The sequence below is a fragment of the Hyaena hyaena genome, unplaced genomic scaffold (genome assembly GCF_003009895.1).
Source record: "Hyaena hyaena isolate Hyena2069 unplaced genomic scaffold, ASM300989v1 scaffold_44, whole genome shotgun sequence".
Classification (NCBI taxonomy): domain Eukaryota; kingdom Metazoa; phylum Chordata; class Mammalia; order Carnivora; family Hyaenidae; genus Hyaena; species Hyaena hyaena.
Window position 1 is genome coordinate 494296 of NW_024080676.1, and position 22749 is coordinate 517044.

Below are 22749 nucleotides of genomic sequence, written 5' to 3' on the forward strand. Positions count from 1 at the left end.
CATTTTACATAGACTCTTCAGGTAAAGAGAAGCCAATGGACAAGTTTTATATGCAGAGTGACATGATAAAGCAGTGTTTTTATTTAAAAAAAATTTTAAATGTTTTGTTTATTTCTGTCAGAGGGAGAGAGAGAGAGAGAGAAAGCATGAACAGGGGAGGGTCAGAGAGAGAGATACAGAATTTGAAACAGGCTCTAGGCTCGGAGCTAGCTGTCAGCACAGAGCCCGACGCGGGGCTCAAACCCACAAACCATGAGATCATGGCCTGAGCCAAAGTCGGACGCTTAACCGACTGAGCCACCCTGGCGCCCCAAAAGCAGTGTTTTTAAATACTTATCTGTTTGTGGCCTCTAAGATGGGCTCGACTGAAGAAGCTGGAGAAATACTTTTACCACTATCATAAAAATCAAGTTTAAGGTGGTAAGGACCTGCACTAAGTGACAAAAGAATGTTTAAAATCAAAACGAATTAAGCGACTGAATAACCCTGTTAGAAAAAAAAAGGGGGGTCTGGGAATTTTCACCTCTGGTGAAACCTACAACATAAACACGTAAGAAATCAAACTTGGTCTGGCAAAATGGTTGGCGGAAGCCCTTCCCTACAATAGCTATGCAGAACTTGTGGCAAATATGGCAAACACTGGAGTCGTGTCCTAAGTGCCATGGCAGATCTTTATTGCTTTCACCCCTGCCACTGGCATCGCCACCTGAAGTAGAGCATCCTAACGTCGTTAGGATCCTGCTTTCTCTAGCAGTGTGCTGGGATGAGGGTCAGGGCAGTAACGAATTAGAAACCCAAGTTTTTGAACCAGAACCTTATCTAATCGCCGTTTTCCCCTTCTCTAGGAAATAAGGGGACCCTTATTTATCTTTCCTGCCTGTTAACGACAAACAGATGACCACGAACATTTTATCGTAGGCGCACGCCACCCAGCAGAAAGTGCTCACACTCTTCGGCCTCACCCGCGAAGCAGAGGCCCTGGCGGTGAGCTGACGTCACTTCCGGCGCGCTGACGCTCAGTCCGGCGTGCCGACGCCTGCGTCAGCAAAGAGCGGGGCTGGGGGCCCCTGGTTTGAAGTCGTGCGGGTCGGAGGACTGCCGCCTGCGCCGCCGCCTCAGACCCTTGCTCCCCGGCCGCAGTGGGGACGAGTTCGGGCAGGCGGCGGGGCAGATGCTTGAGGGCCCGCGGTTGGACACCCCGCGCCGCACCGGCCGCTCCCCTCTGACCGCGGCCTGGGCCTGCGCCGCTCTGCTCTCTGGAAACTAGCGCTTCGGCGGCGCGGCGCGTAGCTCGCGGGGAGCTCCGAACCGCCGGCGCCCGGCCATGGCGGTCTCCAGGTGGGTCTCGCCGCTGACGAGCGGACGGGAAGGTGGCCCAGGGGAGGCACGGTCTTCTCTCAGTGCCCCCGCTCAGACAGGGTCGGTTCCCATTGTCACTGGGCTCCGGCGCCTTCTTCCACAGACTTCGGAGTTCGCCCCTCCGTGGGCGAGGGTTTGGGCTCGAGTTACTCCTCGTAAATCGGTTCAAAATGTCTTTTTTGTTGTTGAATAGACCCCGTGCCACGTTAGAGCTAGTGTTTGCCTTTCCTCACCATGCTTCTCTTCTCTGGTTTCTCTTCCCTCTTTCAGTTCTAGAGCCAGTTACCTCTCAGTGTTCTAAGGCAGACGCCTAGCCTCCATTTCATGGGAAAACTTGGTAATAACTGTCGAGGTCTAGGAGATTTGAATTACTGTTGTCTAAATGAACTTCTGATTATGTTAGAAATTATTTATGGCTTTAGGGATGTGTTCTTTCCTGAAGACTTTTTTTTTTTTTTTTTTTTTTACAGTAGAATTCTTTTGTTTAACAGCAGACCTTCAGTCGTAAGTGATCTTTGGCAAGTTCTGTTAGCACCGTCTTTCTTACTAAGGGGTGAAAGTTATCACAGACCTTCACTTATTTTAAAATAATGTTGCCTATCAACAGGAAAGACTATGAAAACTACGGAAATGCCATAAGATATAAGGCTATGGGAGGAAAATCGTCTCCTTCAATATAGAAGGTGGGAAAACTCTTTGTTAAAGGTTTGGTTTTGGAAGTGTAAGTAGGGGATAGTCCCTGTAGTGGTAGTCAGGAATCACCACGTTCACTAGAGTTGATAAAGTTTTCGTGAGAACTGCGTCTTTCTACCACTTAGGCCAAAGGAAGCAAGGATAGTTCAGAAAACAGGTAGTTTTCATTCATTTTTTCCACAGTTAATTGAGCACATGCCTTGACAGCCTAGGTGCTCAAGCTCTGTCTGTTTTGTGAGTGAAGAGAATAACCCATCCCTCACAGGCTCCCCCGATAACTGATGAAATCGTGTGTGGGAGAAGTCCATGGGAGTTGGTTTAAGGGAGTTGCTAGGGTCTCGTAGTACGGAGCATCTAATTTTTATTTCGTAGATTAGTTGAATCCATTCGAGGTGAGGAAATTCTTATTTTGTGATATATAAAATTGCCTTGAAAGAATAAAATGGCATTTAAAATTTTTGCAAGTACTGGAAGGTGTATTTTCTAGTTTGTTACCTCCATGTAAATATATACATTATAAATATATAGATACGTCTACTTGGTATGAGTTTTGTTTATCAGGTGATACAATGTTTAAGAGAATGAGTAGCTCTTGAAATTACTCTTAGAGCAGAATACGTCTTCACAGTATTGGATATAGTTTTATAGAGACAAAATGAAAGTATTTAAAAAGAGACCGATCTGCTTGGCCTGTGCTAATCTATTTACAGAAGTTTAGAGCACTTGCCTTTCAGATTGAATGAGTGGGTTTTGAAAGCTGCTGTCCTTTGTTCTTGATCTTGGATTTCAAAAGAATGGTGCTCTTTTTTTAATTTAGATTCTTTACCAAAATTCTGTTAAATTCTACTTAAAAAAAAAAAAAAAGCCTGTCCTAGTTTTATGTAAAAGCTACTCCTGTGTATATTTTGGTAATATCATTCAAGGAAGAAACTTTTGAGACACCTTCCGTGTTTTCGGGATACTATTAGTTCTTTTTTTATTTGCAGATTCACTTTTTTTTTTTTTTTAAATGTTTTATTTATTTCTAGGAGAGAGAGAAAGAGACAGCGTGAGCAGGGGAGGGTCAGACAGAGAGGGAGTCACAGACTGAAACAGGCTCCAGGCTCTGAGCTGGCAGTCAGCACAGAGCCCGACGCGGGGCCCGAACCCACGAACCGCGAGATCATGACCTAAGCGAAAGTCGGACGCTTAACCGACTAAGCCACCCAGGCGCCCCTGCAGATTCACTTTAAATAGCAAACTTTAACTTCACTCTGGCCTTCTCTGTGCACTAAGCATGTTTCTTTACTAATGAAATTTCTTTTTTTCCCTGTTGGTGTGTGCTTGCAGAATACAGATTTATTTAACATTTTATACAGAATAGGTGGAAGATAGCTCACGAGATAGAAATCCTATTTGCCAGAATCAAATCTAAAGTATTTTTTTGGACTGTAATATTTAAGATTTTTTAAAATATTTTATTTCAGAGAGAGAGCGAGAGAGCGAGCGAGTGCACACATGAACAGGGGAGGGTCAGAGAGAGAGGGAGACACAGAATCCGAAGCAGGCTCCAGGCTCTGAGCTAGCTGTCAGCACAGAGCCCGATGCGGGGCTCAAACCCACGAACCGTGAGATCATGACCTGAGCCGAAGTCGGACGCTTAACCAACTGAGCCACCCAGGCGCCCCTAGACTCTAATATTTTTAAGGCCTTGTAGATATTTCCAACAGAAGGGAAATGATTAGTTGGTACCATCATTCCGTCTAATTGCCAGGTTCAGGAATCTGGTAATGATAAACGATTTCTCCCTCTCTCTTCCTCCCCCCATTCCATCAGTCCCCAAATCCAGTCCTGTTAATCTAGCTTTCTAATCTTTCTCTGGCCAGTCTTCTTTCTTTCCATACCAGTTGCCACAATCCTGCTCTGTACCACCATCATATTTAATCCAAAACACCTGTGACGGCAGCCACTTGCTCTTCCTGCCAACTATGGCATTTCTAATTTATTCCCTTTTTTCTTTTTAAATATATTTATTTACTTTTGAGAGAGAGCGAGGGAGTGAATCCCAAGCAGCCTCCAAGCTGTCAGTGCAGAACCTGGTGTGGGGCTGGATTTCATGAACCATGAGATCATGACCTTAATCAAAGTCAAAGCTTAACCAGTTGAGCTACCCAGGCGCCCCTCTAATTTATTCTTCACTTCAGCTATATTATTGCTAATATGCAAATTTAATGTGGTCATTTTTCTGCTTAAAACCTTTGAGTTGCCTTCTTTTGCCTTAGCATGAAGTACAAAATAGATTCTTTGTAATCTGGTTCCTACTTCACCTTTTTAGCTTTACCTTCTATCAGGTTCTCTGCATCTCTTGTGTCTCTCTCCTCTTCTCTCGTTTTCATTTTGAATCTGTGTTCTCACCTCCCGTTCTTTTCTTTCTGGAACATTTCTTTCCTACCCTCCCAGCCTCCCACCCCAAGTCTGGCTAACCTTAGATTTTGGGTGTAAACTTATATGTCACTTTGGGAAGCTTTCTTTGGTTTTAGTTAATCTGATTTACTTGCACCAATGTGTGCTTCTGTCAGTCATAATATCATCTTCTGTAGTTGTTTAATTATTCTCCTCCCTGCTTGGATTTATATGCCCTCTGGAGAGAAGGGAATATGTCTGATCTTTTTTTTCCCAGCAGAGTGCCTGGCTCCTAGTAAGTGCCCTATGCATTTTTTTTTTAAATGAATGAGTGATTTTGTTTCTTGTTTTAATAGCTGTCATGATTTTACCATGGTTTATGTTTGTAGTAGATTATTTCCAGTGTTTTCACTGAGTCCTTGTAGTTTAGCTATAGTTTTCCCCCAGGAAGACAAACTTTCACTATAGCCTTGAATATCCGGTCAGGATTATAATTTTAGAAACATAATGGTATCAGAACTGTTTTTAAAAGTTTAATAATATAGTGCAAATCTGTGATAGTGCGGCCTTTTATAATGCAAATTCGATATAATACAATCATACTTGTACCCTGTGTGATCACTTTTTTTAGACCCGACTTATAGTTTTATAGAGTCTTCGTTTTACTGTACTCTAAATTGTAAGACTGTGGCAAAATTTTCAAATACATGGTCAACTCTTGATTTGTGGGAGAGTTAAGTCTTATAAACAGCTTTGAGACTCTAAAAATGGAAATACAATGGTAGTATTGGAAGTTTTCTGTAAAATGCAGTGAAGTATTACTGAAAAATGTATGACTCTTTTAGACTTCTTAAAAGTTTTTATTTAAGTAATCTCTATACCCATCTTGGGGCTTGAACTCATGACTCTGACACCCCAAGGTCAAGAGTTGCATGCTCTTCCAGCTCAGCCAGTCAGGCATCCCTTCCTTTAGACTCTTAATGTAGGAGTTGAGAACAATGTTGCCCTTAAGATGTGAATACTGGAACGTCAGCTAAGCTCATTCATGAGCTACTTGTTCCCACAAAACCAACCTCAGCAAAAAGACATTAACATACATCACAGCTTTCAGTGTTGCTTTCAAACAGCTGAAATAATAATTGTTAAATTTTTGAATGCTGCTGTTTTGTCTTGTGAACCTTTCTCCCAGTAACATTTATCACTTGGTTGGGCCATCAACAGTAAAGGCAACCTTAGAGGAATTGTTAAGACTTCTGTTCATTACCGAAAATGGTGAATCTGTGAGTGTTAAGTTCCACGGGTTACTACAGTATTTTTTTTTAAAGATTGTTTACCATACCTTTGGCAGTTTATGCCACAGTTGGTTGAGCTATTGTACTTTGACTAGCTAATATGAATATAGTTCTCCCTTGGTCATATAAGTTTAAAAATATAATTTAGAGAATTTTGCCTTAGTAATCTAAGCTATAAAGGTCATGTCTAAAATGTCTAGACAGTAATTATGATTTGCCTGCATTATTAGAATCTGCATTATTTGTATCTCAAGTGACAAATTTTTGCATTTGAAAATGGTGTACTATCTAGAAAAGTTTCTGGAAAAAAGGGATCATACCCTCTTAGGAAAGAAACAAATTACTACATTTGATCAGAATTTTGCTCAGTTTTGTTAATTCTCTCTGTAGGTGACACTTCAGAGAAATGTTTCAACAGTCCTGTTCCGCCAAATAAAAGGAAGTTTCTTAGCTTTTTTAAAAAATAATAGTCTGAGCTTCAGCACAGAGCCTGACGTGGGGCTTGAACCCATGAACTGTGCCATCATGACCTGAGCTGAAGTCGGACACTTAACCGACTGAGCCACCCAGCCGCCCCAGAAGTTTCTTAATGTGGGGGAAATTCCAGAGGATCCTTCCTACTGATAGAGAAGAAGCTAAAATGACATTCATGATTTCTAGGACAGCACAGGTTTCTTGTATTTGCTAGTCCTCTTCCTCCATTACTGCTAGTTTCAGTTCATTGTAGGATTGACAGAAGGAACTATTGTAAATTGTAGTATGTCAAATATTTCATACTTTGATAAAGAAGTTAGGGACAAAAAAGCAAGTAGAGGCAGAACAGGTATATAGAAGCATTTACATTTCAATCTGTATGGTTTCTTTGGTTTATTCCTCAAAAGTACTTATATACAAAGGGTTTTGTTGTTAAATTGTGATAAAATAGGGGCGCCTGGGTGGCTTAGTCGGTTGAGTGTCCGACTTTCGCTTAGGTCATGATCTCGCGGTTCGTGGGTTCGAGCCCCGCGTCGGGCTCTGTGCTGACAGCCAGCTCAGAGCCTGAAGCCTGTTTCAGTCTGACTCCCTTTCTGTCTGACCCTCCCCTGCTCTGTCTCTCTCTCTCTCTTAGAAATAAATAAAAAAAAAATTAAAAAAATTGTGATAAAATACACATAATGTAAAATTCACTGTGTTAGCCATTAAAGTGCACAATTTTGTATGAACTTTTAAAAGAACATATTTCTTCTGAAGAACCTAGATTTTATCTTTAAGTTAAAGTCTTGTAAAAGACTGTAGCTTGATGGATGGATCAAGAATGGACGTTAGAAAAAAATATCCTAAAGAAAATAACTCCGTTTGGTTGTACTTTTTCAACATTTACATAATGAGTATTTATGGAATGCTTTCTATGTTCTAGGTGTTAGAGATACAGCAGAGAACAAAAATGGAATCCTCACTTAAGGAATTTATATTCTAGCGTGGTAGTGAGGGAATGCAGTTTATTCTGGCATGCACCTGGCCTTGCACCTGGCTTTGGTTTGGTTTCACATCTTCATGTTGATTCTCAGTTTTCTCTGTGGTATCTTAAACTAATTTTTCTTGTTTTAAAGAATATACCATTAAAATGGTTTCAAATTATCCACAATATGATCTAGAAGGTATATATTTAAAAACAGCAGTCTAGAGAATTTCTTGGAAGTTGTTTCTCTTAACCATAACTTTCTTGTTTAATAATAATGTGAGACTTTATAATACACTGTTCATATTAAGATATCTACTTATTCTCTAAGTCACACAGAAAAGTAAAAAATTCAAATAGTTTGTTTTAAATTTTACTGCACTTTTGTTAAGTGTAAAAATGCGTAACAAAATGGACAAACCTGACTGATTATTCTCTTAGTTAAGGTGAAGTATTCTCCTAGTTGACCTTATACTGTTTTTTAAAGATATTAAATTTAAATTCTGAGAACATTGAGGTTGGAAGTAGATTTAAGAAGTTATTTTTAGGGGCTCCTGGGTGGCTCCGTCAGTTAAGTGGCCGACTTTGGCTTAGGTCATGATCTCATGGTTCGTGGGTTTGAGCCCCTTGTCAGGCTCTGTGCTGACAGCTAACTCAGAGCCTGGAGCCTGCTTCAGATTCTGTGTCTTCCTCTCTGTCTGACCCTCCCTTGCTCATGTTCTCTCTCTCTCTTAGAAATAAATAAAACATTAAAAATTTTTTTTAAAAACTTATTTTTATACCCTCCCACCTTTTTTTTTTTTTTTTTTTTTTTTTTTTGCCTTTCTCTTTTAATCCCCTCCCTGCTCCAACTCTCGAAGTTAAGTACCAAGCAATCAAAGACAATGAAGCTCAAGGGGCCAAGGCAAGCCAGCCCAAGATTAAGAGGCTCCCTCCCATAGGGACCAAAGCCTAGACATTGGGGTCTCCACTTAGAGCCTGGTAGTAAAAGCTTGTGCAGAATAAGGTGGTTCCAGAGGCTAGCCCAGCCCAGAGAGGCTTTCTGCAGTGGGGCACCCCTAAAAGAGCCAAGCCATGAAAGAAGTGGTGTTTGTTGGCCTTGTTGAAGAGCTCCTTCCCACAGGGATCCAGAAACTGGGCGCTGTGTGCCCTGTAGGTGGCCAAGCTTAAGGCCGTGGCTCCAGACAAGGCACCCAAACGGCGGAAAGCAGCCCCCCCGCCTGGCCATGGCAGTGGAAGGTCACTGCCCCCCCCCCCTTTTTTTTTAAGTAGTCTCTACCTCCACTGTGGGGTTGCAACTCACAATGCTGAGATCAAGAGTTGTATGCTTTACTGGGTGTTATATGTAAGTGATGAATCACGAAATTCTACAAATCCGGAAATCATTATTACACTACATGTTAACTAACTTGGATTTAAATTAAAAAACAGCAACAAAAAACAATTTTAAAAAAGATTGAGTTGGGCTCAATGTCATGCCCTTAAGGAAACAAACAAATAGACATAATGAAGACATAATCATTTAATAAAGCCTCTGGAATTGAGAAGAAAAAAAAGAGTTGCATGCCCTACCCTCTACTGACTGAACAACCAGGTGCCCCCATACTTTTTTTTCCCTTTAATCCTCAAATGACCGAGGAGTTGGAAACACAACGTATACTTGTTTATTTATTAAAAATTTAAAAAAAAATTGTTTATTTGTGTGAGAAAGAGACAGAGAGCAAGTAGTGGAGGGTCAGAGAGAGAGAGAGACACAACAGAATCTGAAGCAGGCTCCAGGCTCTGAGTTGTCAGTCTGGAGTCTGCTTGGGGGTCAAACTCACAGATTTAACCAACTGAGCCACCCAGGCACCCCAACATATACTTGTTTATTAATGATAAAGTAGTAACCTAGGACATGGTTCAAAATGCCTATGATTTTTTTCATATCTTTTTATATTTTTACTTCATGAATTATCGTAATGTAAACAGTGAAGTGAAGAGGGGTTAGGTTGCAGCTGCCTGCATAACCTCTACAAACTTCCATGTACTCTTTACTGTTTTCTAGGCAGTCTTAGAGCAGTTGCCTGCAGTCATAAGTTGGTAAACAAAACATGAATCATGTCATGTATAATTCTCTCTGAATTAAAATCCAAATTGAAAATGGGCCAGCTTTCTTATCAGTAAATTCATAACCAGCAGGTATTGTCAAATATAATTGCCTTATGTTTTATTTATTCTTCCAGTCTTTGGTACCTTTCATACAGCTTGACATCTATTACCTCTTTCTCTTCCATCTGTCTATCCTTCAAAGAATGAAGAATGGCATTTTTTTCCCTACTAGCTATTCTGCAAGAGGAGGTTTAGCCAAAAGAAATATTGTGGGGCTTCTGGGTGTTCAGTTGGTTAAGCATCGACTTCGGCTTAGGCCATGATCTCACAGTTTGTGAGTTTGAGTCTGGTGAACAGGAGCCCCACTTCTCCCTCCCTCCCACCTTCCCCCACCTCTCTCTCTCTGCCTGCACCTGAGTGCACTCTTGCTCACACCCTCTCTCTCTCTTTCTGAAAAAAAGAATATTGTGGTAAATACTGTGTTTCCTCAGTTAGTGCTTCTTTTAACTTCCTTTCTCTTCTGATCACCTACCTTCCATCACATCTCTCCCTCACCCAGGGCCCTATCTGCCCCCAAAATAGTACTGACCCTGTCTCATGCCCCTTTCCCTTCCCCTACCAGTTCACTATACCAGCCTTTTCCATTGGGTCCTGACCTTGATGCTTACCCTGCTCACCTCATAGCTGGCTACCCTGGGGTAACAGGTTAGACTTCGCTCTTTTCAGATTGTGGTCTGCTCATCCCTTTGTTCTTCCTTTTGTGTGGTGTTATTCTGCTGATTTGGATAGAGGAAAGGAGAACTCCAAAAACAAAAAACCCAAGGAAGCATTCTTTTATCCCCATTCCTCTAATTCAGGGAGGCAAGGTTGGCTGCCACCGAGGTGGAAGATGTGAGAATAAATAGGCCTGGATTAAATGAGAGAGTGAGCTAATCTACTACTCTCTGGACTTTTGGCTGCTGGAAGAGCAGAGGTTACATGGCATGGCATTGGGGTAAAAGGCTTTGCAGAAAGGAGAATCTAGAGGAACTGTGTGGTTTTGAGGCAGGATCAGCATTAGTTAGAGAGGAGTTGAAGGTCTTTGGGCAGGAATGTGGTTCTAATGAAGCTGGGTAGCAGGGAAGTAAAGGAAAGGTAGAGAGTGTGGAGATCATTGAAGGAATACAGTACCTATTTCATCGTCTTTTTCAGCTTGCTGTTTTGAAGCAGGCATAACTGCTTTGATTTTCAGAATGCAGAAGTACTCCTGTCCTGATCTCATCACATACTGAAACATTCCCTTAGCATCAGTTCTGTTATTTTTATAACTTGTTTTTCACAGAGTATAGGTATTACAGATTAAGGGTGTTTCTCAAAGGAAGCAAAAAATTCTAGTATAGCCCCCCCGCTTTTTTTTTAGCACACGCTTTTTTTGCTTAAAAATGGCACCTAAACTTGGCCCCAAGAAACTTGTCTTTTTCTTTATAATTTTAATTTTAGTAAGTCCCAACTAAACAAATATTTGAATACTAAGCAAAAACATTACAGAAATAATATGCAGAGGATTGTGAGGGATAAAAAGAATCACTGAAGGAGGTGAAGCCTAAGGAGTGTAAAACATCATGTGAAAATGTAAGAGGTGCCATAAATCAAAGCATAATAAATATCAAAATGGGTACTCAAGATGAGAATTCGTGTAGATTTCAGAAGAAGAGTTCACCTCTGTAATACAGTAGCCTCAAATGGTTTCAAAAGGATAAAGGATTTTAAATCTTGATGGATGGTAGATTGCTCAAGAACTGAACCAAGAAAAGACATTCCGAATGGAGGAAACAACATAGACAAAACTGTGGAAACCAAAAATGCCCATGTCGGGAGATACTTTTTTGATTTTGATTACTATCTGATAGGTAAAGGTGAGCCATTGACAGTTCATTAGGGTAAGGTAGTAATTTGATCAAAGTACTTTAGGAGGTAAATCTAGCAATAAGATCATGTTACTGTGGGGTTATGCCCACCAGGCAGTTGGAAGTGTGGCACTAGAGCTCCTAGATGGACTAGATTTGGGGATTATTTGTACCTTGTTATAGTTTAAACAAATAACCTAGTTTCCTAAGGGAGAAACTGGTGAGGTGAGGAGCCAAAGATTGGATATGGGAGAGCGGTACGGTAAGAGTTATGGAAACCAGGGGAAAAATTGAGAATTCAGGTAGGAACAGGTTAATATAAAGTTGTGAAAATTTAGGAAGAAAAATACCTTAAAAATGGGGTACTTACTGATGTCAGATGTTCTAGAAAAGTCAAGAATATTGGACTTAAAAAAATTGGATTTAGAGCTTACAGGTTCATTGGTGACCCATCAGGTGTGCTATTACAGTAGAAGAGAAGAACAGAAACTTGACTGATAAGGATTAAATTGTGTATAGTGAGGAAAGAAGTGATTTCTTAAAATGTTTTATTTACTGATTTTGAGCACACACGTGTGCACACGCGCAAGCAGGGGAGGGCAGAGAGAGAGTCCCAAGCAGGTTCCATGCTGTCAGTGCAGAGCCTGAAGTGGGGCTTTGATCTCACCAACCGTGAAATCATGACCTGAGCCAAAATCAAGAGCCAAATGCTTAACTGACTGAGCCACCCAGCATCCCTAAAAGAAGTGATTTTAAACACTTGTTCATGATGCTTGGCAGGAAAAAAGAAAAAGTATACTAGAAGATGAGCAAGCAGTTTTTTTCTCTTTAGAGACATGCTTTTGCATATTTGTTTATTTTTTATATTTTATTTATTTTTGAGAGCCAGACAGAGCATGAATAGGGAAGGGACAGACAGAGGAGACACAGAATCTGAAACAGGCTCCAAGCTCTGAGTTGTCAGCACAGAGCCTGATGTGGGGCTCAAACTCAAAAACCGTGAGATCTTGACCTGAGCCGAAGTCAGCTGCTTAACCAACTGAGCTACCCAGGTGCCCCCACAGTTTTGCATATTTAAAGAGAGAAGGGAATGGATTAATAAGGCAGGGATTTAAGGTATTAGAGAAAGGATGATTTAATGAAGCTAGAAGGGGATGGTATCAAGGAAACAGTGGGACAGTAAGCCTTGAAGAGAAGTGAGGACTGTCTTTCCATTTGAAAGGGAGAGAATGAGTGTAAAGAGCAATCTTTAGAGGTAGCGAGGAGAAAACTTGAGATAGTTTGTGTTTCAAAGCCTAGATATCTATTCAGTGGAGTAGTCCATTCCTTTTTAAGGAATGAGGAATGGTAATGGCTTGAGGAAAGTGGAAATGATTGGGAAAAATGTTGCAAACTGTCCCTTTTCTTTTAACTTTATACATGTGGATTTATAAACAGGGTAGCTTTGTGACTTCCTTACAGTGTTCATTTTGCAGCCAGCTTTGCTTTTGGTCATTAAAAGCAGAATCTCCATGATGGAAAGCAATTAATGAAGTAGTTGAAGTTGTTCCAGAGGTTCAGTGTAAGGAACTTGGCATCAGATATGTCAGATACATTACAAATACTATGTTACAGAGGAGGAAAAAAAGGGAAAAAAACCACAGTGATGTGAAACTATAAAATATGCCTAAATTAGCTAGTTTTACCCTCCAAAATAAGAGGTTAAGTGAAATAAACTTTCCTAAGTCCTCCAACATGTGACAAAAGTAGGATTTCTAAAGGTCCCTAACTTTCAGTCTAGTTTGTTTTCCATTTTACTGCAGTTTTCTACAGGAAAGTCTTGAATCTATGCAAACTGTATACATGTAAGAGACCAATACTGTTATAAAAAAGACCTGCAGCATATACAAATATAAGTCTACTTATAGTAGCATAAATTTGACCTAAGACTAATCATTCTTTGTAATAAAACTTAATTATTGATAATTTTGCCTGCCATATAATATACAGAGAAGTTTTTTTTTTTTTTTTTACACGATAGGCTCCACGCCCAGCATGGGGCTTGAACTCACAATCCTGAGATCAAGAGTTGCATGCTCTACCAACTAAGCTAGCCAGACACCCCTTAATATAGAATATTTAAAATGACTTTTTTGTCTTCATAATTACAGAAAGTTCATAGATGTTTGAAATTTCTTTTTGCAAATTACTTTTAATTGACAAAATCATATGGTAATGGCAATATGCAAGTGTTTATTTTGGAGGTTTAGAGATGATTTTCATGAACGTTAATATCACAACTTGATTTAAAGATGAAAATAACTCAAGGGGCATTCTGAGAGTTATGTATGAGATGGGGGAGGGAAATCATTTTATGGGGAAGGGATTTGGGACTGACAGTCCTAGAACTTTTTAATAACACCAGCTGTCAGAATTTCTTTTCCTCCTATTCTTCTGTCTCACTATTTCTGAGTCACTGTTCACCAAATCCTGTAGCAAAACCTGATGAGTGAATGGGTAAAGGCAAGAATTGAGATAGCCTTGAAAAATAAGGAGAATAATTGTGTCAGCTGGTGTATTGTGTCTGTGCATAGCGTATATAGTAAATTTTTGTGTCTTATAAAAATTAATTTCTTTATAATCACTCTGTGTTCCTCTCAGTATATTGGAAGCAAAAACTGTGTTGTTTCCCTGTTTTTCTGTATGTCACTGGCTCTTTTATTACCTCCACATTTTTCTTGAAATTTCTCTTACCTACATACCCTTAACTATAAATTTGAACCTTAGCTCTTACTGTTTTGTTCTGAAGCAGTTGAAAACTTTTCATAGTACCCCTAGTGTTCTACACTGATAAAGATCTATTTTAGTTCTATTTCTTACTAGTTAGAATGATTTTGCGCTTATTAGTGACTGGCTAGTTTGATAAATACTACCAGAGAAAAGAAAAGAACAATCCAGCCCATTTCATTTGCCTCTTATAGGTTTATCTTATAAAAGACTTTAAAAATTTTTTTTAATGTTTATTTATTTATTTATTTAAAAAAATTTTTTTTAATGTTTTATTTATTTCTAGGAGAGAGAGAGAGACAGCGTGAGCAGGAGAGGGTCAGAGAGAGAAGGAGTCACAGACTCTGAAACAGACTCCAGGCTCTGAGCTGGCAGTCAGCACAGAGCCCGATGCAGGGCTCGAACCCACGAACCGCGAGATCATGACCTAAGCAAAAGTCGAAAGTCGAACGCTCAACCGACTAAGCCACCCAGGCGCCCCAATGTTTATTTATTTTTGAGAGGCAGAGAGAGAAAGAGAGCGCGCGAGCGAGCGTGAGTGAGAGCACAAGCAGGGGAGGGGCAGAGAGGGAAACACAGAATCAGAAGCAGGCTCCAGGCTCTGAGCTGACAGCACAGAGCCCTACACTGGGCTCGAACCCATGGACTGTGAGATCATGACCTGAGCTGAAGTTGGACACTCAACTGACTGAGCCACCCAGGTGCCCCATATCTTATAAAAGACTTTCAGAGCTTTGCTGTGTGATTTTTTTTTTTTTTTTTAAAGCTCTTTGTGAAAGAATACCTGTAACCCCAGAAGTAAAATACAAGCTTCACTCTAGTTTATTGATGCTTAATGCTCACCGTTAGCTTTGGGACCTTACTTGCTTTCTCTTCTTCATTAGATAAAATTTGAAAATGTATTCATTAAATTTCTAGTGTAGGAATGGACAGTTTATCAACTGTTATATCAAAAGTTATATCTAACTTTGCCATCCTGCATATTTTTAAAGTACCCATTTATTCCATTATATGAAGTATGAAGCTCTTTTCATTACATGTGGCATTCACTTTGCCTTATTGAGCCTGATTAGTGTGGTAGAAGAGCTAGATCTGTATATGATAGATGGACAGCTAGTGGTAATTACTTGTGACTTTGCCTTTCTCCTTGCTAAAACCTTAGGATTTTCCAGTATACCCAAACCATAAGAACATAGTGTTAAACTTCTCACCTGTTCCACGTATAAGGCATTGTGATATTCCAAGTTTTAGTCATTGGTTAAATTGCAGAACTAGAGTTTGAACTGTGGGGTTGTGACTCTAGAATTTGTGCCAGTATGCTGTATACCTTTGGAAACTCTTTCCTTGGAGATTTTATTTATTGCCATATTTGTCACTTCTGCACAGATGACCCCATATACCTATAAACTTGTAGTCTCAATTTTTCCTGAACTTTAGATCTCTAGTCCAACTATTTTTTTTGGTCTCTTCTAGCTATTCTTTCCCTGCCACTAGTAAGCTTGTCATCTTTTTGCATAATATTTTCTCCACTAGTTCCCATTTTTAAAGTGACTTCTTAATTTTCTAAGATTCGGTATCTGAGAACACTTTCATTTCCTTGACATTTCTTATTACAGCATGTATGTTTTACCTGTGCAGTATCTCAACTTCTTTCTAGGCTTCTTGTCATGATGGTAGTTTAGGTCTACACTTTCAGCCTAAAATTCTCTAAAAGTTTTCTTCCATTACATTTCATGCTTCATACTGCTGCCAGATGAATCTTCCTAAAACAGAGCTCTAGTCCCATTACTTTCTTAAACCAAGACCTTCGTGATGAAGGTCCATTTCATATACCACTTCTTTTATGAAGCCTTTTCAGTATTACACAGTTGGGGATATATAGTATTTGCTCCCTCTGTTCCCACTTCTCAAAGCACTTTGTACTACTTTTCTGGCATATATGTTATTGTACCCTGTATTCTAATTATTTGTGTAATTGCCTTCCTAATCACCCTACCCCCAATTGCACGTTCCTTGAGAGTAGAGATTCTCCTGCAGCCCTAGAATAGGTCTTCTTTCGTAAATGCTCAATACATTTATTGACTCAAAACTTAAACCTATGAGGAAACACATTTCAGAATAATCATTATATTTTTTGTTATTTTAGGCTTGACCGTCTTTTTATCTTACTGGATACTGGCACTACTCCAGTTACAAGAAAAGCTGCTGCACAGCAACTTGGAGAAGTGGTAAAGCTTCATCCCCATGAACTAAATAATCTTTTATCTAAAGTAAGAACCATTTTTTTTTTCATTTAGTATAATGCAGTTATAGAAATTTGTCTGTGGATAGGAATATAACGATAGAAATTGTCTTATTTTAGTGACAGTTGTGGTCTTCAGATTTCATTAAATATCTTACTATTTCTCCAAATATTTTTTTAAATTTCATCTTTCTTTTTTGTCGCAAGATTTAAAATATTTTGGCCTTTTTTTTTTTTTTTCCCCATCAGGTTTAATTGTCGATGGGATTTGACAGCATAGAACCTTTTGCTTGTGGCATGAATTTGAATCTGACCCAGTTGGGTAATGAACTAAGTTGTTAATCTAGTTTGTTAGTGGTCTAACTTGTTTTTAACAGCTAGTAGTTATAGTTGTCAGTCTTCAGATGATTGAGTACTCATGGGAAATGATTGAAATATATGAGAAGTGAGTTGTCATTACATTTTTAGTTATTACCGGTTTTGAAACTAGAGGCTTTCTGCTTTGGTGGATCAGTGTTTTCATAATCGTAGCCCATATACTTTCCCTAAGCAATGGCTGTATTTTTATTGTACTTTGTGGACTTGTAGAAGTGTGCCTGTATGATAGTAAGCAATACATTCCACATGTTTAATAATCTCCAGCATGCAGAGTAAAAACAGGAGTGCTTTGTCTGTTGGGGAGCTTGGGTGGAGGAGGAAAATGATAGCCCATACATTAGAAATCCAAGATAACTCTCTTCCTGCTAGTCTTACCCGTTCCTTTCATTCTCATCTGTCCCTTCTTGATTCATATGAGTAGTTCTAAGCTCTTCTGAATATACAAATCTGTACTGTATAGTCCCCACCATGAGGCCCAACAGTGACAGTCTTTTCCAGTATATTTCCCACTTAGATATTATCAGTACTTTCTAAACAATATGTGACAAAGAGGCAATGGTTTGACATTCACAGGCTCCATGTTCTCAGAATGGAGAAGGATGCATTTAAAAAAAATTTTTTTTTAAATGTATATTTATTTTGAGAAAGTGTGTATAAGCAGGGGAGTGGCAGAGAGAGGGAGAGAGAGAATGCCAAGCAGGCACTGCACCATTAGCACAGAGCCCAATGTGGGGCTAGATCTCACAAACCACAAGATCATGAATTGGGCGGAAATCAAGAGTCAAGATGCTTAACTGACTGAGCCACTCAGGTGTCCCTGGAGAAGGATACATATGATATAGTATTATACTCATGTGCAAGGTAGGGGGATAGAAAGGCATACCCATTTCTTCTCCTCCCGAGGGAAGAGATTGAGGACTGAATGAGCTGAAACTGGAAACAGTGAGTAAAACTAATTTGTGCTCAACTGAGAAAAGGTTTCCAGCCTTCCAGGTGAATTGTCTTCTTGACTTAGGTCCTGGTTTGTTGGCTGCCAACAAATAATTCCAAAAGAGGCAAAGTTTGTCTTTTGTACTTTCTCAACTCCTGTCCTCTTTTTTCTCTCCTCAGAGTTTTCCTGCTGCTTTTTGTTTTAGTTTTTTAAACTGCTTGTTGAAATATAATTTATACACCGTACGGTTTGCCCATGTAAAGTTCACAATTCAATAATTTTATTTTTTTAAAGATTTTTTAAAAAAATATTTGATTTTTAAGTAACCTCTGTACTCAGTGTAGGGCTCGAACTTACAACCCCAGGACGTACAGTCACAAGATTCACTGACTGAGCTAGCCAGGTGCCCCCCTCAGTGATTTTAGATATGTGCAATCTTGACCACAGTCTAATTTTAAAATATTTTTATTTCCCCCAAAAGAAACTTCATGCCCATTGGCAGTCACTCTCTATTACTCCTCCCATACCCAGCCCTAGACAACCCCTAATCTACTTTTTGCTGATAGATTTGCCTATTATGGATATTTTATATAAATGTGACTGGTTTGTTTCACTTAATATTTTTAAGGTTCTTTCATATTGAAGTGTGTCTCATTACTTCCTTTTTATTGTTAAATAATATTCCATTGTATGGCTATGATATGAATATATTATATGGATATACCACATCTTACCTGTCCATTTGATGGACATCTGGGGTGGTTTCTACCTTTTGGCCTTTGAATGCTGCTATGAAAATTCATGTACAGGTTTTTGTGTGGGTGTATGTTTTCATTTCTCTTGGGTATAAACCCGCAAATAGAATTACTGGATCATATAGTAACTACGTTTAACTTTATGAGGAACTGCCAGACTGTTTTCCAAACTGGAGGCATTGTTTCACATTCCTGACAGCAGTTTATGAGAGATCTGATGTTTTCTACATCCTTGCCAGTGCTTGTTATTAACGGACTGTGATTATTTCCATACTAGTGAGTATGAAATGATGTCATTATAGTTCTGACTTGCATTTTTCTGGTGACTAATGATAGTATGTGTTTATTGACCATTTGTATATCTTTGGAGAACTGTTTATTCAGATCCTTTGCCCATTTTTAAGTGGGATATTCTTTTAATATTGAGTTGTAAGAGTTCTTTATATATTTTGGCTACAAGCTCTATACCAGGTATTTGATTTGCAAATATGTTCTTTCAGTCTGTGGCTGTCTTTTCACTTTCTTGAAGGTATCCTTTGAAGCACAAAAGTTACTAATTTTGATGAAGTCATATTTATCCTTTTCTCCCCCATATTCCTGTGCTTTGGGGATCATATCTAAGAAACCTTACCTGATCTAAAGTGCCAAAGATTTACCCCTGTATTTTCTTCTAAGAATTGTATAGTTTTAGCTCTTAATTTCAGACTTATGACTCATTTTGAGTTAATTTTTGTGTATGGGATAAGGTAGGGGTTCACAATCATTATTTTATTGCCTCAGCACCATTTGTGGAAAGAACTATTTGTTCCCCATTGAATTGTCTTGGCACTCTTCTTAAAAGGCAGTTGATCATAGACAGTTTTAGTTTTATACTCTCAATTCATTTCCATTGATCTATATACCTGTCCTTTTGCCAGTACCACACTGTCTTGATTACTATCACTTTGTAGTAAGTTTTGAGATCAAGAAGTGTGATTATACCAACTCTGTTATTCTTTTCCGGGGTTGTTTTGGTGATTCTGGGTCTCTTGCATTTCCATATAAATTTTAGGATAACTTTCTCATTTCTGCAAAAACATCAGCTGGGATTTTGATAGGAATGTTGTTGAATAAGTAGATCAATTTAGGGAGTATTACTATCCTAACAATATTCAATCTTTTTCTTTTTTTAAGTTTATTTATTTATTTTTGAGAGAGTGTGTGTGCATGAGCCAGGTAGGGGCAGAGAGAGAGGAAGAGAATCCCAAGCAGGGTCTGCATTGTCAACCTTCATCAGGGGCTTGAATTCATGAACCATGAGATCATGATCTGAGCCGAAATCAAGAGCCAGATGCTTAACCAGCTGAGCCACTCATGCACCCCAACAATATTAAAAATCTGTATATTTTTAATATTGAACATGAGGTGTCTTTCTGTGTAATATTTAGATTTTAATTTCTTTCAGTGATATCTGGAATTTTTTGTAGTGTTCAGTATGTGAGTCTTGCACTTTAAGTTTATTTTTAAGTATTTTATACTTTTTGATGGTATTGTTAATGAGATATTGAGGGGCCTGGATAGCTCAGTCGTTTGAACAACCAACTGTTGATTTTGGCTCAGGTCATTCATGATCTCTTGGTGTGGGATAGAGCTCCAACAGGGCTCTGGGCTGTGTGAAGTTTCTTTCTCCCTCTGCCCTTCCCCAGTTCATGCGGGTAGACTCTCTCTCTCAAAAAAAAAGGGGGAGGGGAGTGATTTAAAAATTTTTATTTTCAAATTGTTTATTGTATTGACCGTGTATCGCCATATAATTCATTAAAAAAATTTTTTTTAAATGTTTATTTGTGAGAGCCCCGATGTGGGGCTCTAACCCATGAACCATGAGATCATGACCTGAGTCGAAGTCGGATGCTCAACCGACTGAGCCACCCAGGCGCCCCCAATTGATTTTTTTTTTTTAATGTTTACTTACTTTGAGAGAGAGAATGCATGCACACGCTAGTGAAGGGAGGGGGAGAAAGATAAGGAGCTAGACAATCCCAAGCAGGCTTCCAGCTGTCAGTGCAGAGCCAGACTCCTGCTTGATGGGAAGGTGAGCACCTTGAGTATGGTGCCTAGACCACTCGGCCATCCTGACACCCTTCTGCTTGATGTAGGAAGTTTGAGATGACCTGAGGAGCCAAAATCAAGAGTCAGAAGCTCAACTGAGCCACCCTGGTGGCCCAGAATTGATTTTTGTATATTGATTTTATATCTTCCAGTCTTGCCGAACTCATTTATTCTTTCTGCTAGTTTTTTTCTTTTTTCTTTTCTTTTATTTCTGAGAGAGAGAGACAGACAGACAGACAGCATGAGCAGAGGAGGGTCAGAGAGAGAGGGAGACACAGAATCTGAAACAGGCTCCAGGCTCTGAGCTAGCTGTCAGCACAGAGCCAACGCAGGGCTCGAACCCACAAACTGCGAGATCATGACCTGAGCCAAAGTCAGACGCTTAACCAACTGAGCCACCCCGGTGCCCCTCTGCTAGTTTTTTTCTTAATCGTTTTTTTTTTTTTTTTTTTTTTTTCTTTGAGAAAGAGAGGCAGAGAGCATGAGCACGGGAGGGACAGAGAGGAAGGGAGAGAGAGAATCCCAAGCAAGCTTTGTCAGAGCAGAGCCCAGCACGGGACTCCAGCCCACAAACAGTGTGATCATGACCTGAGCTGAAATCAAGTGTCAAATGCTTAATTGACTGAGCCACCCAGACACTCCTATTCTTTATGCTAGTTTTTAACTCTTTGGAACAAGTAATGGGGTTTCATGAAAATACACATTGTACTTTTTTAGTTTGTTAAAAGCTAAGTTATTTTTTAAATGCACCTAAGTATTTTTTAAATAAAAGCTTCCTGTTTCCTTTTTTTCAGGTGTAGTTATATTTCCTATGAAAGAATCTTGTAAATGATAATAATTCCAAGGTGTTTTGTATAAATTTATATATAAAGCCTAAGAGCTACTGAATTATAAGTTAATCACAAGTAAATTTGTATTTCTCTGTTCTGGCTACCTTGAACAAACAATATTTTTTGGAATAACTATTTTATCTTCTACTTTTTTAAGGTGTTGATATATTTAAGGAGTACAAATTGGGATACCCGGATTGCAGCAGGACAGGCTGTTGAAGCTATAGTGAAAAATGTACCTGAGTGGAATCCAGCACCAAGAACCAAACAAGGTGCGTTTAAGTGGTAAAAGTAGTTTGCAACAAAAATCTAACTGTAGAATTAATTATCCTATACATTTTATATTTTAATAATTGCAATTTTAATTTAAAGGCTTAATTTTCAGGTACAGCGTTGTCAGGAAATGACATTGAATAAGGTGATTTTCACCATACTTAAAAAAAATTAGATAAACTATGTTTTCATGTATATTTAAGTTATTAACTTTACATATGCTTGATTTATAGAGATTATTGCTTCCTTCAAGGAATTTATGTCCTAAAAAAAACCCCGAAATCAATGAAGTATAAATATTTGAAAGTATTTTTTCTTGTTACAGGGAGAATAGTGTAATTATTTTTTAAATTTAAGCATAATTGTGTATGGATATTTGGAATGGTGTTTAATTTCTTATGTGTCCTTTACAAATACCATATGTTTGCACGTATAGGAGGATTAGGAGGAACTTGACGGAGGACCAAGGGGGAGAAGAAGGGCGGAAATGGTGGGGGAAAGGGAGAGAGGCAAACCATGAGAGACTCTTGAATGCTGACAAAAACTGAGGACTGATGGATGTGGGGGGGAGGGGGGGATGGGCATGAAGGAGGGCACTTTGGGGATGAGCACTGAGTGTTATGTAGAAACTAATTTGACAATAAACTATTTGTAAAAAAAAAAAAAAAAAAAATTTCTTATGTGTCCTTTAGATATCTTGTAGTGGAAATTATTTTTCTGGCTGCCTGCAATGGTAGTTAAAAATGAATGTATGCTTTTGAAAGTTTGTAAAGGTGTACATTTTAATTGAGAATTTAATGTGGTGCAACCTGATTTCATTTTCAAGTCACTTTGATAACTTCACTTTTTTCATACGTTTTAGCTTGTCTAAAACTTTTGTTTTATCTGGCACCTATTATTTTGAATGATTATATTAATTTGTCTTTTCTCATCCAATGAAGTATATAACCAGAAGTTATAACTTATTCGAGAAAAGAGCTTTCTCTTTTCAGCTTATTTCCATGTTTATTTTGGTATGTAGCAATATTAGAACTCAGATTCTTTTTATAAAATAATAAATTGGTTATGCCAGCATTAAAATTTATGGTAAGGTGGCTTATCATCACTGGAAGACTTAAAGCATTTATGCTTTAGTTTAATAGATGAATTATATGCAAATGCCTGCTAAATAAATTATTAAGTCAGTGAACAATTACAATAGGTTTTCAAATTCATAAAGGCATAACCTTTTTTAGGGAGGAATACAAAACATTTTACAGATACTTTCAGGCCTTGGATGGAATTATGATTTTTCCAATTTACCAGGAGATTAAAATTTTCTCATATTAGGAGGATACCTATTGAA

At 38.8% G+C, this 22749-nt stretch overlaps 1 protein-coding gene and 1 pseudogene across 3 annotated transcripts in view; one reads left to right on the forward strand and one right to left on the reverse strand.

Annotated features, from left to right (window-relative positions):
* Positions 1–871: 871 nt before the first annotated feature.
* Positions 872–22749, forward strand: part of BTAF1 (B-TFIID TATA-box binding protein associated factor 1) — a 105843-nt gene continuing 83965 nt past the window's right edge. For 2 of the 3 annotated variants that reach the window (XM_039230227.1, XM_039230228.1), the window contains exons 1-3: positions 872–1338; positions 16054–16177; positions 21289–21403. In XM_039230227.1, coding sequence (XP_039086158.1) covers positions 1325–1338; positions 16054–16177; positions 21289–21403 — 253 coding nt within the window. In that variant the 5' untranslated portion in view covers positions 872–1324. The remainder of the gene's footprint in view (positions 1339–16053; positions 16178–21288; positions 21404–22749) is intronic. The other variant, XM_039230229.1, reaches the window with a different exon arrangement.
* Positions 8056–10531, reverse strand: LOC120230602 (annotated as a pseudogene).